At 45.7% G+C, this 18,736-nt stretch overlaps 1 protein-coding gene across 6 annotated transcripts in view; it reads left to right on the top strand.

Annotated features, from left to right (window-relative positions):
* Positions 1–18,736, top strand: part of lyst (lysosomal trafficking regulator) — a 432,206-nt gene that overhangs the window by 171,730 nt on the left and 241,740 nt on the right. For all 6 annotated transcript variants that reach the window (XM_070884660.1, XM_070884659.1, XM_070884658.1 and 3 more), the window contains one exon: positions 12,818–13,013. In XM_070884660.1, the coding sequence (XP_070740761.1) occupies positions 12,818–13,013 (196 nt within the window). The remainder of the gene's footprint in view (positions 1–12,817; positions 13,014–18,736) is intronic.

The following is an 18,736-nucleotide window of genomic DNA, read 5'->3' as shown; positions in this document are numbered from 1 at the left end:
GTAACTAGTAGAGTGGACAATGGAGAACCAGCGAATGTGGTGTATTTGGACTTTCAAAATGCTTTTGACAAGCTACCACACACGAGATTGGTGTGCAAAATTAAAGCACATGGTATTGGGGGTAATGTATTGACGTGGATAGAGAACTGGTTGGCAGACAGGAAGCAGAAAGTCGGGATAAACGGGTCCTTTTCAGAATGGCAGGCAGTGACTAGTGGGGTGCCGCAGGGCTCAGTGCTGGGATCACAGCTATTTACAATATACATCAATGATTTAGATGAAGGAATTGAGAGTAATATCTCTAAGTTTGTAGATGACACTAATCTGGGTGGCGGTGTAAGCTGTGAGGAGGATGGTAAAAGACTGCAGGGTGACTTGGACAGGTTAGGTGAGTGGGAAAATGCACGGCAGATGCAGAATAATGTGGATAAATGTGAGGTTATCCACTTTGGTGGCAAAAACACGAAGGCAGAATATTATCTGAATGGCAGCAGATTAGGAAAAGGGGAGGTGCAACAAGGGTGTCATGGTACATCAGCCATTGAAGGTTGGATTGCAGGTATAGCAGGCGGTGAAGAAGGCAAATGGCATGTTGGTCTTCATAGCTGGGAGATTTGAGTATAAGAGCGGGGAGGTCTTGCTGGAATATTGTGTTCAGTTTTGGCCTCCTAATCTGAGGAAGGACGTTCTTGCTATTGAGGGAGTGCAGCGAAGGTTCACCAGACTGATTCCCGGAATGGCAGGACTGACATATGAGGACAGACGGGATCGACTGGGCCTGTATTCACTGGAGTTTAGAAGAATTAGAGGGGATCTCATAGAAACAAATAAATTCTGACAGGACTGGACAGGTTAGATGCAGGAAAATGTTCCTGATGTTGGGGGAGTCCAGAACCAGCGGTCACAGTCTAAGGATAAGGGGTAAGCCATTTAGGACCGAGATGAGGAGAAACTTCTTCACTCAAAGAGTGGTTAACCTGTGGAATTCTCTTCCGCAGAGAGTTGTTGATGTCCGTTCATGATATATTCAAGAGGGAGTTGGATATGGCCCTTACGGCTAAAGGGATCAAGGGGTATGGAGAGAAAGCAGGAAAGGGGTACTGAGGTGAATGATCAGCCATGATCTTATTGAATGATGGTGCAGGCTCGAAGGGCTGAATGGCCTATTCCTGCACCTATTTTCTATGTTTCTATGTTTCGTACTGGAACCTGACCTGTATCATTTAAACCAATAGGTTGCAAGGGGTGATGCCATTTTACATTTTCAGTCCAGTTATCCTGCAATATTTATTAGTACAGCATTAAAAAATGAAGTGCAGGAGTCGGGTCAAAAGTCTCAAATTAAAATGTTTATTAAATATTTACAGCACAGTTGCAATTAGCGTGACTTTACTTATGTTTAAACATTCAAAACTTTAAAAACTTTGTAAAGTTTGCCACGACTCTGAATAATCAACAAAATAAACCAAAAAACAAACAAGACATCTATCCTCTTCATTAGCACTATGCTCCAATCCTGTCCCAGTAGATGCCACTACCCCTGCGCGTGCCCGTAGTTGCAGACTTCTGCTTCCTTGCTCCCTTGTACTCCCAGGTGTAGTCTGTTCCTTTTTCGGCACGGCGTTTCTTGATGCTGGGCTACAACAGGGACAGCGCCAAAATGTGTAGTGGCGGAATGCCCGGGTAGCTCTTTGTCGTCAACCTCATCCTCAGGATCAACCCTTGAATTTGGTGTAGAGTGGAAAGAGCTTCTTGCATTAAGGGCAGCCTGGGTGAACCCCCCTATTGCCGATACTATATCATTCAACCGTCCCGAAAGTCTTTCAACCTGTAAGGACAGTCCCCCCCAACTCTGCCCTCACCCCACCAATGTTCACCCTGATCATCCCCACAAGATGTCCTAAGTTCTCAGAGTCCGGTGTTTTTGGATCAGGTCTGGAGTTCGCCCCCCTACGATGTCGCGCAGGCGTGGCTTGCTGTGACACACTTGTACCCACAGCCTCAGACCCTCAAAGTCCTCTCACTTGATTTGCTCATGAAAGGACTTGGAATCCTTGAGGGGTTCAGTACCTGCAAATCCAGGGTGACCATCTCATCTTCTATGACTTCTTGCCCATCATTGTCCTGAGTTGTAAGATCTGACGTGCCGTTTTCTTGAACATTCTCGCCTTCAACTTCAGGTGCACCTTCGGTCTCCTCCTGATGCTCAACCTCTGCGAAACAAAAGATAGAGGCTTAGTTCGCAGGATTGAGGAAGGGGAAGCATAGGAAGCACATGCATGACGTAACATTTAGCCACCCCAGACTCTGCAATTTTTAGGACTTACTCTCAAGTGGTAAACTGGGCCCAGCTTCCACATTAATTATTGGTCTTTGTTTAATCATTGATGCTATCCTCCTGCTCCACGGCTGTTAGTTATGGCCTACTTGGCAGACCTCCTCCAGTTTGTGACCATTCTCGGTTGATCTGTGACACCATCTTCTGCAAAGATGCAAATGCAACATTTTAAGAGAGCATCCTTCTGAACACAAGCGTGCGCACACGCACGCACACGGATATGTTATTGCAGTGCATAAATATACATATATTTTAAAGCACAAATAAATGTAAGTTTAATATATTACTTACAGTCACTGCTTGTCCGAGGTCTTGCCACAGCTGTGCACTGATTCTCGGGGTCATGGACATTCCATTAAACTCGACTACGACCTGATCCCAAACTTTTGTGAGTGCAGATGGTTTAAGCTTATTTTTTCCGAAACTCCCCTTGTTCTCGAACTCCCCATCCACTCTAGATTAAGTCTACCAGGCGCTCAATTTCATCCCTACAATATCTCTTCGCCCTTATGGTTTCCCCTTCTCCGCCCCTGACCCTTCCACCTTCTCTGCGCCCTTGCATTGCAGCCATATCATGAACGAAGCTGTATTTCCTACCTGCGAAACTACCTCTGCCACCAATGGATTTTCAATGGTGATCCACACAGTCCCCACACGTGCTTATTTTTTAAATACTTTCTGCATACATGTGCAGATGGGTCTTTTTTTTGTGCGCATGTGCAATGGAATTACAAGAAAAAAATGTTTTTTTATTTGTGCGCATGCACAGTGGGTTAGAATTTTTTTTCCTCGCATGCGCTGTGCCATTTCAGTGCACGTTGGAGGCTCCGCCCAGGATCGGGTAGTGCCGGCACCAGAGTGCGCATATGGTGAAGAAACAATGGGCGTCCAGGTAAGTTAAGGCCTTTTTTTTATATTTGGGGAAAATTGGGGCCAATATCTGGGCTTAAAGGGTTAAATTATGAGGATCGGTTGCATAAATTTGGGTTATGTTTCTTGAGTTTAGAAGGTTGAGGGGGTGATTCAATTGAGGTGTTTAAAATGATATGAGGATAGGGCAGATACAGGGAAACTATTCCTCTCGTGGGGAATCCAGAACAAGGGGGCACAATCATATAATTAAAGCTCGGCCATTCAGGAGTGAAATCTGAAAGCACTTTTTCACACGAAGTGTAATGAAAATCTGGAACTCTCTTTCCATTCCCCCCGCCCACCACCAAAAATATAACTCCTCCAGACATGATATTCTTCTTTTGAGTTGGTTATTATTACAACAACAACTTGTATTCATATTACGCCTTTAAAGTCGTGAAACATCCCAAGGTGCTTCATAGGAATGTTATATGACAAAACAAATAAATTTGACACCGAGCTACGTAGGAGGAAATTACGGCAGATGACCAAAAGCTTGGTCAAAGAGGTGTGGGGGTGGGGTGGGGAGGGGAGGGGTTTGTGAGGCTGAAGGAGATTACAGAGATAGGGAGGAGTAAGGCCATGGAAGGATTTGTAAACGAGGATGAGAATTTTGAAATCGTGGCGTTGCTTAACCGGGAGCCAATGTAGGTCAGCAAGCACAGGGGTGATGGGTGAGCGGGACTTGGTGCGAGTTAGGACACGAGCTGCCGAGTTTTGAATGACCTCAAGTTTACATAGGGTAGAATGTGGGAGGCCAGCCAGTAGTCGAGTCTAGGGGTAACAAAGGCATGGATGAGGGTTTCAGAAACAGATGAGCTGGGGCAGAGACGGGCAATGTTATGGAGCTGGAAATAGGTGGTTTTAGTTATGCCGCGGAAATGTGGCCCGTAGCTCATTTCAGGGTCAAATATGACACCTAGGTTGCGAACTGTCTAGTTCAGCCTCAGATAGATGCTAGGGAGAGGGATGGAGTCAGTGGCTAGGGAACGCAGTTTGTGGTGGGGACCAAAGGCACTGACTTCGGTCTTCCCAATATTTAATTGGAGAAAATTTTTGCTCATCCAGTCACCAGCATAAGCAGTCCTTTGAAACGAGTGGGCTGAATAACAGGTACCTATTGGAATAGGTACCTATATGATAATGAACATATTGCTCCTGTCCTATACCTGTAGCCAGTACAGGATGTTGGACAAGCAGTCTGATAATTTAGAGACCATGGAAGGGTCGAGAGAAGTGGTGGAGAGGTAGAGCTGGGTGTCTTCAGCGTACATGTGGAAACTGATGCCGTGTTTTCAGATGATGTCACCAAGGGGCAGCATATAGATGAGAAAATAGGAGGAGGCCAAAGATAGATGGAAGACACCAGAGATAACTATGCGGGAGTGCAAACAGAAGCCATTGCAGGTGCTTTTCTGGCTACGATTAGATAGATAAGAATGGAACCAGGCGTGTGCAGTCCCACCTAGCTGGATGGTGAAGAGGCGTTGGAGGAGGATGGAGTTGTCAACTGTATCGAAGTCTGCAGACCGGTCGAGAAGAACGAAGAGGGATAGTTTACCTTTGTCACAGTCACAAAGAATGTTATTTGTGACTTTGATGAGAGCTGTTTCGGTACTGTGACAGGGGCAGAAACAAGATTGAAGTGATTCAAACATGGAGTTCCGAAAAGATGGGCACGGATTTGGGAGGCGACAACACGTTCAAAGAGTTTGGAGATGGGGTAGTAGCTTGCAAGCACAGTGGGGTCAAGGGTTGGTTTTTTGAGGAGTTGGGTGATGACAGCAGATTTGAAGGAAAGGGGGACAGTACCTGAGGAGAAAGAACCATTAACGATGTCAGCTAACGTGGGAGTCAGTAAAGGAAGTTGAGTGGTCAGCAGTTTGATGGGAATGGGGGTCAAGGGCGCAGGAAGTGGGTCTCATGGACAAGGTGAGTTCGGAGAGGTCAAGAGGGGAGATCAGAGAAAGTTTGGCCTGGTAGGCTAGGAAAAGGAAGGGAAGTGGCAGAGGCGGCTGACCGGATGGTCTCAATCTTTAAGACAAAGAAGTCCATGAGCTCTTCGCACTTGTTGAAGTTGAGGGTGGAGGAGACACAGGAGAGGAGTTTAAGAAGATGGTTAGCAGTGGAGAATAATAGCCGGGGGTTATCTTTGCATTCCAGAATGATCCTGGAATAGTGAGCAGCTTTGGCAGACAAGAGTAGGACCCGATAGTACTTTATGTAGTCGAGCCAGATGTGGCGGTGAATGGCAAAACCAGTTGTTAGCAAAACATGTAGCCTGTTTTTTAAAGTTATGCTCATTCTAGGAGCTTTTCACAGTTGGTCTCTCTGTTGTCAGAAGATAAAAGCTAAATTAATTATTTTAAACTTATTTTAATGAGAGAAAATAGTTAGAATAACTACTAACTAGAATAGATGTTAGTAAAAGACGAGACATTAAGTTAAAATTAGAACAGTGAGAATCAACCAGATGAGTCAAATTTAAATTTTATTTTTACTCGAATGCATCTAGCATTAATGTTACATTAATGATTATGTAGCATCAATATAGCAATATTGGCTACAGGTGCACTGTCGAGTTCTGGAATGTTCTGGACTCTGGAGCGATAGGTGGCTCGTCTGGAATCCGTAAAATGTTCCGGAATCCGGATCAAACGACCTTGCCAACCTCGTGACCCTGCCTCTGCCCTACCTCGGACCTCGCCTCGCTGCCACTCGCCTCACCCCGCTCACTGCCGCTGCCCTTATCTCGGGGCCTCCTCGCCAGCCAGCCCGAACACCTCCTGGGCGGAGCCTGCCCAAACACCTCCTGGGCGGAGCCTGCCCGACAGCAACCTGCTGGGCGGGCCCAGATGGACCGAACAGCTCCACGGCAGGAATTCCTCGCCCCCTCACTTTTCTGACGTTCCGAAATCAGGAAATACCCAAACCTGGGCTCGGGTGTTTCCAGATTCGAGACATCAGAAAGCAAATCGGAATCCGGAACGGCCTCTGTCCCAAGGGTTCTGGATTTTAGGCACGGCACCTATTTGTGAAATTAATAGTACACTAATATTAACATTTCGGATGGTGGAATAGATGTAATATTATAATTGTTCTTTTCAGTGTCACATTCACTGCTTCCCCTTCAGTGGTTCAATTGGTAAAGGCCCTAATGCTGAGTCATACGCATCAGGAAAGACCCAGGCTTGATCCCCACTCTGGGTTAAGTTAGCTGATCTAGTCAAAGCAGCGTTGTCCCAGAGCTCGCGAAGGAGATAGTCATCGTAAGTATGGCTTTCCCCACCCTCCCCCCTCTAGTGATTGGGTGCCAATATTGTAAATATGCCAAGTGACGCAGCTGATTTTTAGCCAGTAACCCTTACTGGAAAGTGTGATGTCAGGTGAAGAAGGGATTAGGGTCAGTTGTGGTGCCCCCATGGTTGATAGCCTGTTGACAGCTCTCTGCCTGGATCACACATGATGAATGCCATTGTGGTAAGGTGCCTGTGGAACCATATCACAGCATGAATCTGCATTTTCAAATGAGGAGTGATATTTGAGTGGGGGGTAGAGTGAAAGATTGCATTGCTACAGAATTGAATTGATGATCTGTGGCACCTGACAGAAGCTGATTAACACGGTTGTGAGAAACTGCGTATTTATTTGCAATTAAGCACAATAGCAATGCTAATTGAGTGAAGATAATTGCGTTCTCTACAGAATGGAAGACATATGAATTGGATTTTATATGCAAACAAATTGTTTCCAATGCACAGTATGCAATATCCTAGACTTGCACACAAAGTGGTATAGTTCACAGTATTGCTTTTAGCCACTGACAATATGAGGAGACCGGCACTATGAGGCGACAGCAACGGAGAGGCAGAGCAGGAGTTTGTGAGGCCCAGCGGGAGTCCGGGGATCGGCGGCAGCGTCTGAGAGGCTGAGCGGGAGTTCATGAGGCCTATAAAGGCCCAACGGGAGTCCGGGGATCGGCGGCAACGTCGGAGAGGCTGAGCAGGAGTTCATGAGGCCTATAAAGACCCGCGGGAGTCCGGGGATCGGCGGCAGCGTCGGAGAGGCTGAGCGGGAGTTCGTGAGGCCTATAAAGGCGTGTTTGTGCAGCTGCAGCAGGGAGGCATAAAAAGTAGAAAGAAATCGAAAGGTGACGTCACAGCCAAGGGGGTAAGTGATTGGCTGGTGATCGGTAAGTAGTTTTTCTTTCTTTTTTCTTTTCTATATCAGTATGCATCACTCAGCATTATTGTTGTCAAATTAAGTTAATCTAAGGGTTAAGTCATGGCAGGACAGCTCTGACACGTGTTATGCTTCTCCTGTACTATGTGGGAAGTCAGGGACGCGTCCGGTGTCCCTGACGACTACGTGTGCGGGAAGTGTATCCAGCTGCAGCGCCTGACGGACCGTATTGTGGCACTGGAGCTGCGGGTGGATTCACTCTGGAGCATCCACGATGCTGAGAATGATGTGAATAGCACGTTTAGTGAGTTGGTCTCACCGCAGGTAAAGGGTACTCAGCCAGATAGTAAATGGGTGACCAGCAGGAAGAGCAGTGCAAGGAAGGTAGTGCAGGGGTCCCCTGTGGTCATCCCCCTGCAAAACAGATACACCGCTTTGGGTACTGTTGAGGGGGATGACTCATCAGGGGGAGCAGCAGCAGCCAAGTTCATAGCACCGTGGGTGACTCTGCTGAACAGGAGGGCAGGAAAAAGAGTGGGAGAGCTATAGTGATAGGGGATTCGATTGTAAGGGGAATAGATAAGCGTTTCTGCGGCCACAACCGAGACTCCAGGATGGTATGTTGCCTCCCTGGTGCAAGGGTCAAGGATGTCTCGGAGCGGGTGCAGGACATTCTGAAAAGGGAGGGTGAACAACCAATTGTCATGGTGCACATAGGTACCAATGATATAGGTAAAAAACGGAATGAGGTCTTACGAGATGAGTTTAGGGAGCTCGGAGCTAAATTAAAAAGTAGGACCTCAAGTAGTAATCTCAGGATTGCTACCAGTGCCACGTGCTAATCAGAGTAGGAATCACAGGATATCTCGGATGAATACGTGGCTTGAGGAGTGGTGCAGAAGGCAGGGATTCAAATTCCTGGAACATTGGAACCGGTTCTGGGGGAGGTGGGACCAGTACAAACCGGACAGTCTGCACTTGGGCAGGACTGGAACCAATGTCCTAGGAGAGTGTTTGCTAGTGCTGTTGGGGAGGAGTTAAACTAACATGGCAGGGGGATGGGGACCTATGCAGGGAGACAGAGGGAAACAAAATGGAGGCAGGAGCAAAATATAGGAAGGAGAATATTAAAAGTGGAGGGCAGAGAAACCCAAGACAAAAAACAAAAAGGGCCACATTACAGCAAGATTCAAAAGGGGCGAAGTGTGTTAAAAAGACAATCCTGAAGGCTCTGTGCCTCAATGTGAGGAGTATTCGGAATAAGGTGGACGAATTAACTGCGCAGACAGCAGTTAATGGATATGATTGGCATCACGGAAACTTGGCTCCAGGGTGACCAAGGCTGGGAACTCAACATCCAGGGGTATTCAACATTTAGGAAGGATAGGCAGAGAGGAAAAGGAGGCGGTGTGGCGTTGCTGGTTAAAGAGGAAACTAATGCAAGAGTAAGGAGGGACATTAGCCTGGATGATCTGGAATCGGTATGGGTGGAGCTGCGGAATTCCAAAGGGCAGAAAACGCAAGTGGAAGTTGTGTATAGACCACCAAACAGTAGTAGTGAGGTTGGGGACAGCATCAAACAAGAAATAAGGGATGTGTGCAATAAAGGTACAGCAGTTATCATGGGTGACTTTAATCTACATGTCGATTGGGCGAACCAAACTGGTAGCAATGCGGTGGAAGAGGATTTCCTAGAGTGTATTAGGGATTGTTTTCTAGACCAATATGTCGAGGAACCAACTAGGGAGCAGGCCATCCTAGACTGGGTGATGTGTAATGAGAAGGGACTAATTAGAAATCTTGTTGTGTGAGTCCCCTTGAAGAAGAGTGACCATAATATGGTTGAATTCTTTATTAAGATGGAGAGTGACACAGTTAATTCAGAAACTAGTGTCCTGAACTTAAGGAAAGGTAACTTCGACGGTATGAGGCGTGAATTGGCTAGAATACACTGGCAAAGGATACTTAAAGGGTTGACGGTGGATAAGCAATGGCAAACATTTAAAGATCACATGGATGAACTTCAGCAATTGTACATCCCTGTCTGGAGTAAAAATAAAACGGGGAAGGCGGCTCAACCGTGGCTAACAAAGGAAATTAAGGATAGTGTTAAAACCAAGGAAGAGACATATAAATTGGCTTAAAAAAGCAACAAACCTGAGGACTGGGAGAAATTTAGAATTCAACAGAGGAGGACTAAGGGTTTAATTAAGAGGGGGAAAATAGAGTATGAGAGGAAGCTTGCAGGGAACAAAAACTGACTGCAAAAGCTTCTATAAATATGTGAAGAGAAAAAGATTAGTGAAGACAAACGTAGGTCCCTTGCTGTCGGATTCAGGTGAATTTATAATGGGGAACAAAGAAATGGCAGGCCAATTGAACAAATACTTTGGATCTGTCTTCATGAAGGAAGACACAAATAACCTTCTGAATGTACTAGGGGTCAATGGGTCTAGTGAGAAGGAGGAACTGAAAGATATCATTATTAGGCCGGAAATTGTGTTAGGGAGATTGATGGGATTGAAGGCCGATAAATCCCCAGGGCCTGATAGTCTGCATCCCAGAGTACTTCAGGAAGTGGCCCTAGAAATAGTGGATGCATTGGTGGTCATTTTCCAACAGTCTATCGACTCTGGATCAGTTCCTATGGACTTGAGGGTAGCTAATGTAACACCACTTTTTAAAAAAGGAGGGAGAGAGAAAATGGGTAATTATAGACCGGTTAGCCTGACATCAGTAGTGGGGAAAATGTTGGAATCAATCATTAAGGACGAAGCAGCGCATTTGGAAAGCAATGACAGGATCGGTCCAAGTCAGCGTGGATTTATGAAAGGGAAATCATGCTTGATAAATTTTCTGGAATTTTTTGAGGATGTAACTAGCAGAGTGGACAAGGGAGAACCAGTGGATGTGGTGGATGTGGTGTATTTGGACTTTCAAAAGGCTTTTGACAAGATCCTGCAAAAGAGATTGGTGTGCAAAATCAAAGCGCATGATATTGGGGGTAATGTACTGATGTGGATAGAGAACTGGTTGGCAGACAGGAAGCAGAGAGTCGGGATAAACGGGTCCTTTTCAGAATGGCAGGCAGTGACCAGTGGAGTGCCGCAGGGTTCAGTGCTGGGACCCCAGATCTTTACAATATACATTAACGATTTAGATGAAGGAATTGAGTGTAATATCTCCAAGTTTGCAGATGACACTAAACTGGGTGGCGGTGTGAGCTGTGAGGAGGACGCCAAGAGGCTGCAGGGTGACTTGGACAGGTTAGGTGAGTGGGCAAATGCATGGCAGATGCAGTATAATGTGGATAAATGTGAGGTTATCCATTTTGGGGGCAAAAACACAAGGCAGAATATTATCTGAATGGCGGCAGATTAGGAAAAGGGGAGGTGCAACGAGACCTAGGTGTCATGGTTCATCAGTCATTGAAAGTTGGCATGCAGGTACAGCAGGCGGTGAAGAAGGCAAATGGTATGTTGGCCTTCATAGCTCGGGGATTTGAGTATAGGAGCAGGGAGGTCTTACTGCAGTTGTACAGTGTCTCACCTGGAATATTGTGTTCAGTTTTGGTCTCCTAATCTGAGGAAGGACGTTCTTGCTATCGAGGGAGTGCAGCGAAGGTTCACCAGACTGATTCCCGGGATGGCTGGACTGTCATATGAGGAGAGACTGGATCAACTGGGCCTTTATTCACTGGAGTTTAGAAGGATGAGAGGGGATCTCATAGAAACGTATAAGATTCTGACGGGACTGGACAGGTTAGATGTGGGAAGAATGTTCCCGATGTTGGGGAAGTCCAGAACCAGGGGACATAATCTTAGGATAAGGGGTAGGCCATTTAGGACTGAGATGAGGAGAAACTTCTTCATTCAGAGTTGTTAACCTGTGGAATTCCCTACTGCAGAGAGTTGTTGATGCCAGTTCATTGGATATATTCAAGAGGGTGTTAGATATGGCCCTTACGTCTAAGGGGATCAAGGGGTATGGAGAGAAAGAAGGAAAGGGGTACAGAGGGAATGATCAGCCATGATCTTGAATGGTGGTGCAGGCTCGAAGGGCCGAATGGCCTACTCCTGCACCTATTTTCTATGTTTCTATGCATCCAATTGGTCAGCTTACCCTGTGCCTGTTCTGAAATGCTTAATATGTTAGCTGGCTCTGTGCATTGGCAGGCGCCAAAGTAGCAGTAGCAGACTGTTTTCAAGAAAGCATTTGAATACCCAATTCAATCTTCTTTGACTCCGGTGTAAATATCCTTCCTTGTAAATGTTATCTATCATATGATATAAAAATAGTAGTGTCAATTGGATTTTAGTAAAGCAAAGTGAGTGATGTGTGTGAAATGTTCATATTATGTTCTAACTGTCAAAACACTTAGTAGCATAATCAGTGATTTTGTCCTTAACCCAGCTGTGTCTGGAGAGAGTGCTTTGAGCTCGTTATCATGAAGTGGTTTGCAGTTATTTACAAATCTCTCACTTTTGGTATTGGTGAGAGCATCTTGAGGTGATGATGCATTAGGAACTATCGCAGAAAAGGTGTATCTACACAACGTCAAAGTGTTTACGTATGATTCATTTTTTTCAATACAATAGTGTATTGGTGCCAATATTTTAAATATGCCTCGTGCTGCTGCTGATTAGTGATATGACGTACAATAGTTTTTTGGAACAGATTTGCTGACAATACTTAGTCATAGTCATGTCCCAATATAGAACATTGCAGAGAAAGCACAGTTTGTTTTCATTACTTCTTACTAAATGAATTATAAAGCGTGGATGAAACAGTACGTCTGTTCTGCTGGAATATGTGATGCTTTTTTGCAAGGAGATCGTCCATGTGATAGCACATGATGCCATGTGATTTTAAAATTTCTGAGCCTGGAGCTTATCTTTTTCTGTTCATATGATTGTGGTTTAGGGTGGAGAATTTCAATAATTGGCTCCAAATAAGAACTTACAAGATCTGTGTGGGAGCTTAAAACTGCAGATATCCACAATGGAACAAGATGCCTGAATAATGTGAATAATCTGATATAATCCTTTATAGTCTGAAATGAGTTTCTTGTATGTTAGTATGCATTATAGTTAAGTGAAATAGGGGTGAGTTCTAACTCTCTCATATGTAATTTCTGTGAAATTTGTAAGTGGCCTAGACTGTAAAATTGAATTAATTTTAATGCAGAGGGTGCTTGAAAGGCAGACTTATCAATCATCTACTGTTCTGTTAGTTGTGTTAAAAGTCAAAAACTTTACTTTTGTAATCACTACACAAGACAAATCATTCAAATACTGCAGCAAGGTAGTCTGAGAGTTGCATAAAGGAGATTGCGATGTTGTCTACTTAAGAAACATTCTGAACAGCTTTTACTTCTTTCCACAGCTCAGACATGAGCAGTGCCTGTAACACGTTGGCACGGGAATTTCTGACCGATGTTCATCAGCTTTGCAATGCTGTGGCTCAGTGGTCCGAGGGCAAGGAAAAGGAGGAAGAAAGCCACATGGTTGCATTGGGAGAATACCTAGTTCGGGGTCGAGGATACCTACTACTTAGTACCTTAGATTCCATCATTGATCAGGTACTGAATTGGTTTACTTCCTAGTAATGGGTGTGTCTCATGTTTTTCTCTGAATCTCATTTCCAAACTAAGCTTGGAGAATACCTAGTATGAACTTCTCCTTTCTGGTTCTTCTATACCAGTGATTCTCAAACTTTTTGGGTTGAAGGACCCCTTTTCAAATCAATTAGTAATCATAGACCCCTGAAGGATCCATTTTCAAATCGATTAGTAGTCATGGAACCCCCCCCCCCCCCCCCAAACCCGGCTAAATTATACTATATAATACTCATAATAAAGTGCTGCATGTAAAGTGTTTTACTAATGCTTTTAAGAAAGCAGGTATTGCCTTCTAGATATCCGTGAGATGGGTTTGTCTGCTTCTCACTGCAGAGTCTGTCTATTCTCGGTGTGATGTTTGACAATTTATTTAAAGCTGTACCTGCTGTTCACTTTCCTACTTCATTAATTTTATGTACCGCCATTAAAAACTACTGCTCATCTACGAATTTTAGTTAAATTGTAATTTGAAATGATCAAAAGCCTCAATTTTGATTCAATGTTAAAGAGCTAAAGTGAAATTAAAAAGAACTCGAGACGAAGAAAAAGCTCTCAAAACATACAGCTGCTTGAGTGATTGGGATCATCTGCTTCACACCCGTCTGCTGACAACCACATCCAACAAACTTGTTCTTTTGCCGTCGGGACGTTCCCAGTGGTTCAGGGGCTAGTCCTTGCATTTCCAGCTCTAAGCCAGTCCGCACCCTGCTGTCTCCAGCCAGTGACACGCAAATCCCGCAAAAAAACAACAGCCGGCAACCTGACAGGCCCCAGGTCTCCAACCCTGCTCCCTCCATCGCACAATTTTTCCAGAACTTTCCAGCACATAAATCAGAGCTGCCACGGAAACGGGATTTCGGCTCGATTTAGCCCAGCGGTGGTTTGAACTTGTCAACATTAATGACGCAACTGATTTGGGAAAAGTCTGCGCAACAAATAAAAACCTTTCAGCAGACCGCACGAAGCCAGCAGGAGACTTGCGGTGAACCATGGCGACTAACCCTTGGTTGAACTTTAAAACTTACCAACTCATAGAATCATAGACTAGTACAGCACAGAAGAAGGCCATTCGGCCCATCGAGTCTGTGACGACTCTTTCAAAGAGCAATCCAGTTAGTCCTATTTCCTTGCTCTCTCCCCATATCCCTGCAATTTTTTTTCTAAGTATTTATCCAATTCCCTTTTGAAGGCTACTATTGAATCTGTATCCACCACCCGATCAGGCCGTGCCTTCCAAATCTGATCCGCTCATTGAGAGAGAAGGCCTCAGTTGCACATTCACCTGGAGCTGGGCAAGGAGCTCTGAGTCAGACCAAAGGATCGCTGGACTCTCATGTCTGTACTATTGGCTTGAGGACAAAACAAAAGTCAAATGAAACAATTTGTGTCTCACTTTTTTGTTTTTAAAAAAAGGTTGTAAACCACAATGTCAAAAGTTTTGGAGATTTCTAATGTGCAAGTCCATGATCTGGAGCCTCAAGTGGTCTGTCTCATCTGCTTTCTCCACTGCTCAGTATCTGGAATTTACCCCGAAAGACCTCTTCTGTTGCAGTGTTTCCCTTCCTGCTTGCAGTGCTGTAAACTGAAGACCGCAATCTCGACTGCAATTTGAGAACCACTGTTGTATATTAATCAGCGTTTGGAGCATTTGAATAAATCTGTGTTGGTTTGATCAGCTTTGTTCCCAATATTAGACTCACTGGGCTTCAGTTGCTCAGTTTAACCTTCTCTTCCTTCTTGAACGGAGATATTACATTGGCCACCAACTCATCATCATCATCATAGGCAATCCCTCAGAGTCGAGGAAGACTTGCTTCCATTCTTAACATGAGTTCTTCGGTGACTGTTCGGTCCAATACGAGAACCACAGTCTCTGTCACAGGTGGGGCAGATAGTCGTTGAGGGAGGAGGTGGGTGGGACTGGTTTGCTGCACGCTTCCGCTGCCTGCGCTTGATTTCTGTACGCTCTCGGCGACGAGACTCGAGGTGCTCAGAGTCCTCAGCGACCATCTAGTCCCAAAAGGACACATGAGTGAAAATTAGTATTTGGACTAATGTGCCAACTGGGTAGTAGAGACAGAACCATACTAAAATGCGAGAGCCGATGCTCTGGAAGGATTAGAATCATAGATAGTTACAGTACGCATTTGGCTCGTCGAGCCCATGCCGGCTCTCTGCTAGAGCACTTCAGCTAGTCCTATTACCCATTCCCCGTAGCCCTGCAAATTCTTTTCCTTCAGGTACTTATCCAGCTCCCTTTTGAAAGCCATGTTTGAGTCTGCCTTTCAGGCAGTGCATTCCAGATCCTAACCACTCTGCGTAAAAATATTTTTCCTCATGTTGCCTTTGGTTCTTTTGCCAGTCACCTTAAATCTGTGTCTTCTGGCTCTCGACCCTTCTGCGAATGGGAACAGTTTCTCTCTATCTACTCTTTCCAGACCCCTCATGATTTTGAACACCTCCTATCAAATCTCCTCTCAACCTTCTCTGCTCTAAGGAAAACAATCCTAGCTTCTCTAATCTATCCACATAACTGAAGTCCCTCATGCCTGAAATCATTTTTGTAAATCTTTTCTGCACGCCTCTCCTTTCTAAAGTGCAGTGCACAGAATTGGATACAGTACTCCAGCTGAGGCCAAGCCAGTGTTTTAAACAGGTTCATCGTAATTTTGTACTCTGTACCTCTATTTATGAAGCCCAGGATCCTGTAAGCTTTATTAACTGCTTTCTCTACCTGCCCTGCCATCTTCAATGATTTGTGCACATATACCTCGAGGTTTCTCTGTTCATGCACCCTTTATGATTGTACCCTTTAGTTTATATTTCCTCCTCCTCATTCTTTCTACCAAAATGTATCACTTTCCACCTCTGTGTTAAATTTCATCTGCCACATGTCCACCCATTCCACCAGCCTGTCTATGTCCTCTTGAAGTCTATCACTATCCTGCTCACTATTCACTATACTTCCAAGCTTGGATTGCCTGCAAATTTTGAAATTGTGCCCTGTACACCTAAGTCCAAATCATTAATCTATATCAAGAAAAGCAGTGGTCCTAGAACCGACTCTTTGGAAACACCACTGTATACTTCCTCCAGTTCGAAAAACAACCTTTCACCACTATTCTCTGTTTCCTGTTAGTTAGCCAATTTCGTATCCGTGCTACCACTATGGCTTTTATTCCATGGGCCTCATAGTTTACTGGCAAGCCTATTATGTAGCACTTTGTCGAATGCCATTTGAAAATCCATGAACACCAGGTCAACCGCATTGCCTTAACAGCCCTCTCTGTTGCCTCATTATCAAGTGTACAGTGTCAACTCTGGCTCAGTGGGTAGCACTCTCACCTCGGAGTCAGAAGGTTGTGGGTTCAAGTCCCATTCCAGGGTCTTGAACACACAAATCTAGGCTGACACTCCAGTGTAGTACTGAAGGAATGCTGTACTGTCAGAGGTGCTATCTTTCGGATGAAACATTAAACCGAGGCCCCGTCTGCTCTCTCAGGTGGATGTAAAAGATCCCATGACACTAGTTCGAAGAAGAGCAGGGGAGTTATTCCTGTTGTCCTGGCCGATATTTATCCCTCAATCAACATAACAAAAACAGTTTATCTGGTCATTATCACGTTGCTGTTTGTGGGAGGTTGCTCGTTTGCAAATTGGCTGCCACGTTTCCTCCATTACAACAGTGACTACTGTCATGTTTGTGACCTTCACATAACTGTAACCAATATGTAACAACACTGTACACTGCATACAACTGTGAAATACACACCTTGACCACAGGGGGTGAACTTGTGGGAGACACTCCTTACCTGGTCAGCCAGGTACTTAAAGGGAGGTTCCACTCAGCACTCCTTGGTCCGGGGAATAAAGGTGCAGGTCATGTATGAATATGTTCTAGAGTTGAGAACTCAACATCTGGTGATGAGAAACGGAAATCACTGAACCACAAGGATGGCCACCGGTAGCACAGAGGAACGTTACTGTGTGGTCGAGGACTGGGACGATTTTTTGGAGCGACTCCAGCAGACCTTTGTCACAAAGGACTAGCTGGCAGTGGAAGTGGCTGACAAGCGGCGGGTGCACCTACTGACAAGCTGCGGGACAAAAACGTACGCGCTGATGAAAGACCTGCTTGCACCTCTCAAGCCGGCCGACAAGTCCTTCGAAGAGCTCAGCCAGCTGATCAGCAAACATCTGAAACCGGCGAGCAGCGTACACATGGCCCGGCACCGGTTCTACACATACCGGCGTTGGGAAGGGCAAAACATCTCGGACTTCGTTGCAGACCTGAGGCGCTTGGCCAGCTTCTTTAAGTTCACAGACGCCTGCAGGGGGGAGATGTTGAGGGATTTTTTCATTGAGGGCATTAGTCATGCTGGTATTTTCAGGAAGCTTATTGAGGACAAGGACTTGACTTTGGAAAGGGCAGCTTTGATAGCTCAGACCTTCTTGGCGGGGGAAGAGGAGACCAAGATAATTTACGCAAGCAGCCCTGGCTTTAACATTGTGATGAACCAGGGAGTTAATGTTGTAAAAGTGATACAGAATCCCGCAGGCAGGCAAGGGCAATTCGACACCGCCCAGGCAGGCAAGGGCAATTCGACACCGCCCAGTCAGCAACAGGCTCTAGGGTGGGACAGTAACAGAGACAATGGCAGGAAGATCGGCAGTTCACGCCATCAAGAGGAACAATGCGTCCCGTGATGGGACCATTGACACTCACCAACAGAGTGCTTAAAAACAACCAAGGGGACAATCAGAGAGGAATGCCTGGTAACAGTCCCTTTGTGAACAACAATCTCAGCCAATGCTGGAGATGCGAGGGTAGACATACTGCTAAAAGCTGCAAGTTCCAGCAGTTCACCTGCAGGAATTGTAATGCCAGAGGACATTTGGCTAGAATGTGCCGAAAGGCTGAAGCGAGGCTAATCTATGAAACGGAGGAATCAGACGAGGGGTCTGCAATGCAGGATGATGCCTGGGGCAAACCCATGGATGCTGAGGTTCAGAGGGTTCATGTGGCTGACGTCCTCAGCTCATACACCAAAACGCCACCCATGATGATGAAAGTTTTATTGAATGGTATCCTGGTGCGCATGGAGCAGGATACGGGAGCCAGCCAATCCCTCATGAGTGTCCAACAATTTGAGAGACTAAGGCCACACAGAGCGAGCAGGCCCAAACTGGAATGCATTGACACGCAGCTACACACGTACACCAAAGAAATCATCCCAGTGCTAGGCAGTGCAAACGTGGTTACACACAATGGATCACAGAACCGCCTGCCACTCTGGATTGTTCCGGGAAATGGCCCCGCGCTTTTGGGAAGGAGCTGGCTAGCCGAGATGAACTGGAAATGGGGAGATGTGCACGCCATTTCGTCTGTGGAGCGAAGTTAATGCTCGCAGGTCCTACAAAAATTTGGGTCACTGTTTCAACCCAGTGTCAGAATGTTCAAGGGCACCAAAGTAGTGATACACATCACCCCGGATGCCAGACCAGTGCACCACAAAGCCAGAGCGGTGCCGTATGCGATGAGTGATAAAATTGAGAGTGAATTGGACAGGCTGCCCAGAGAGGGCATAATTTCGCCCGTTGAATTCAGTGACTGGGCAAGTCCCATCGTTCCTGTCCTTAAAGCGGATGGCTCGGTCAGGATCTGCGGCGACTACAAAGCCACC

Source organism: Pristiophorus japonicus, chromosome 7, assembly GCF_044704955.1.
Source record: "Pristiophorus japonicus isolate sPriJap1 chromosome 7, sPriJap1.hap1, whole genome shotgun sequence".
NCBI lineage: Eukaryota > Metazoa > Chordata > Chondrichthyes > Pristiophoridae > Pristiophorus > Pristiophorus japonicus.
This window is presented reverse-complemented; position numbering and strand designations above follow the sequence as displayed.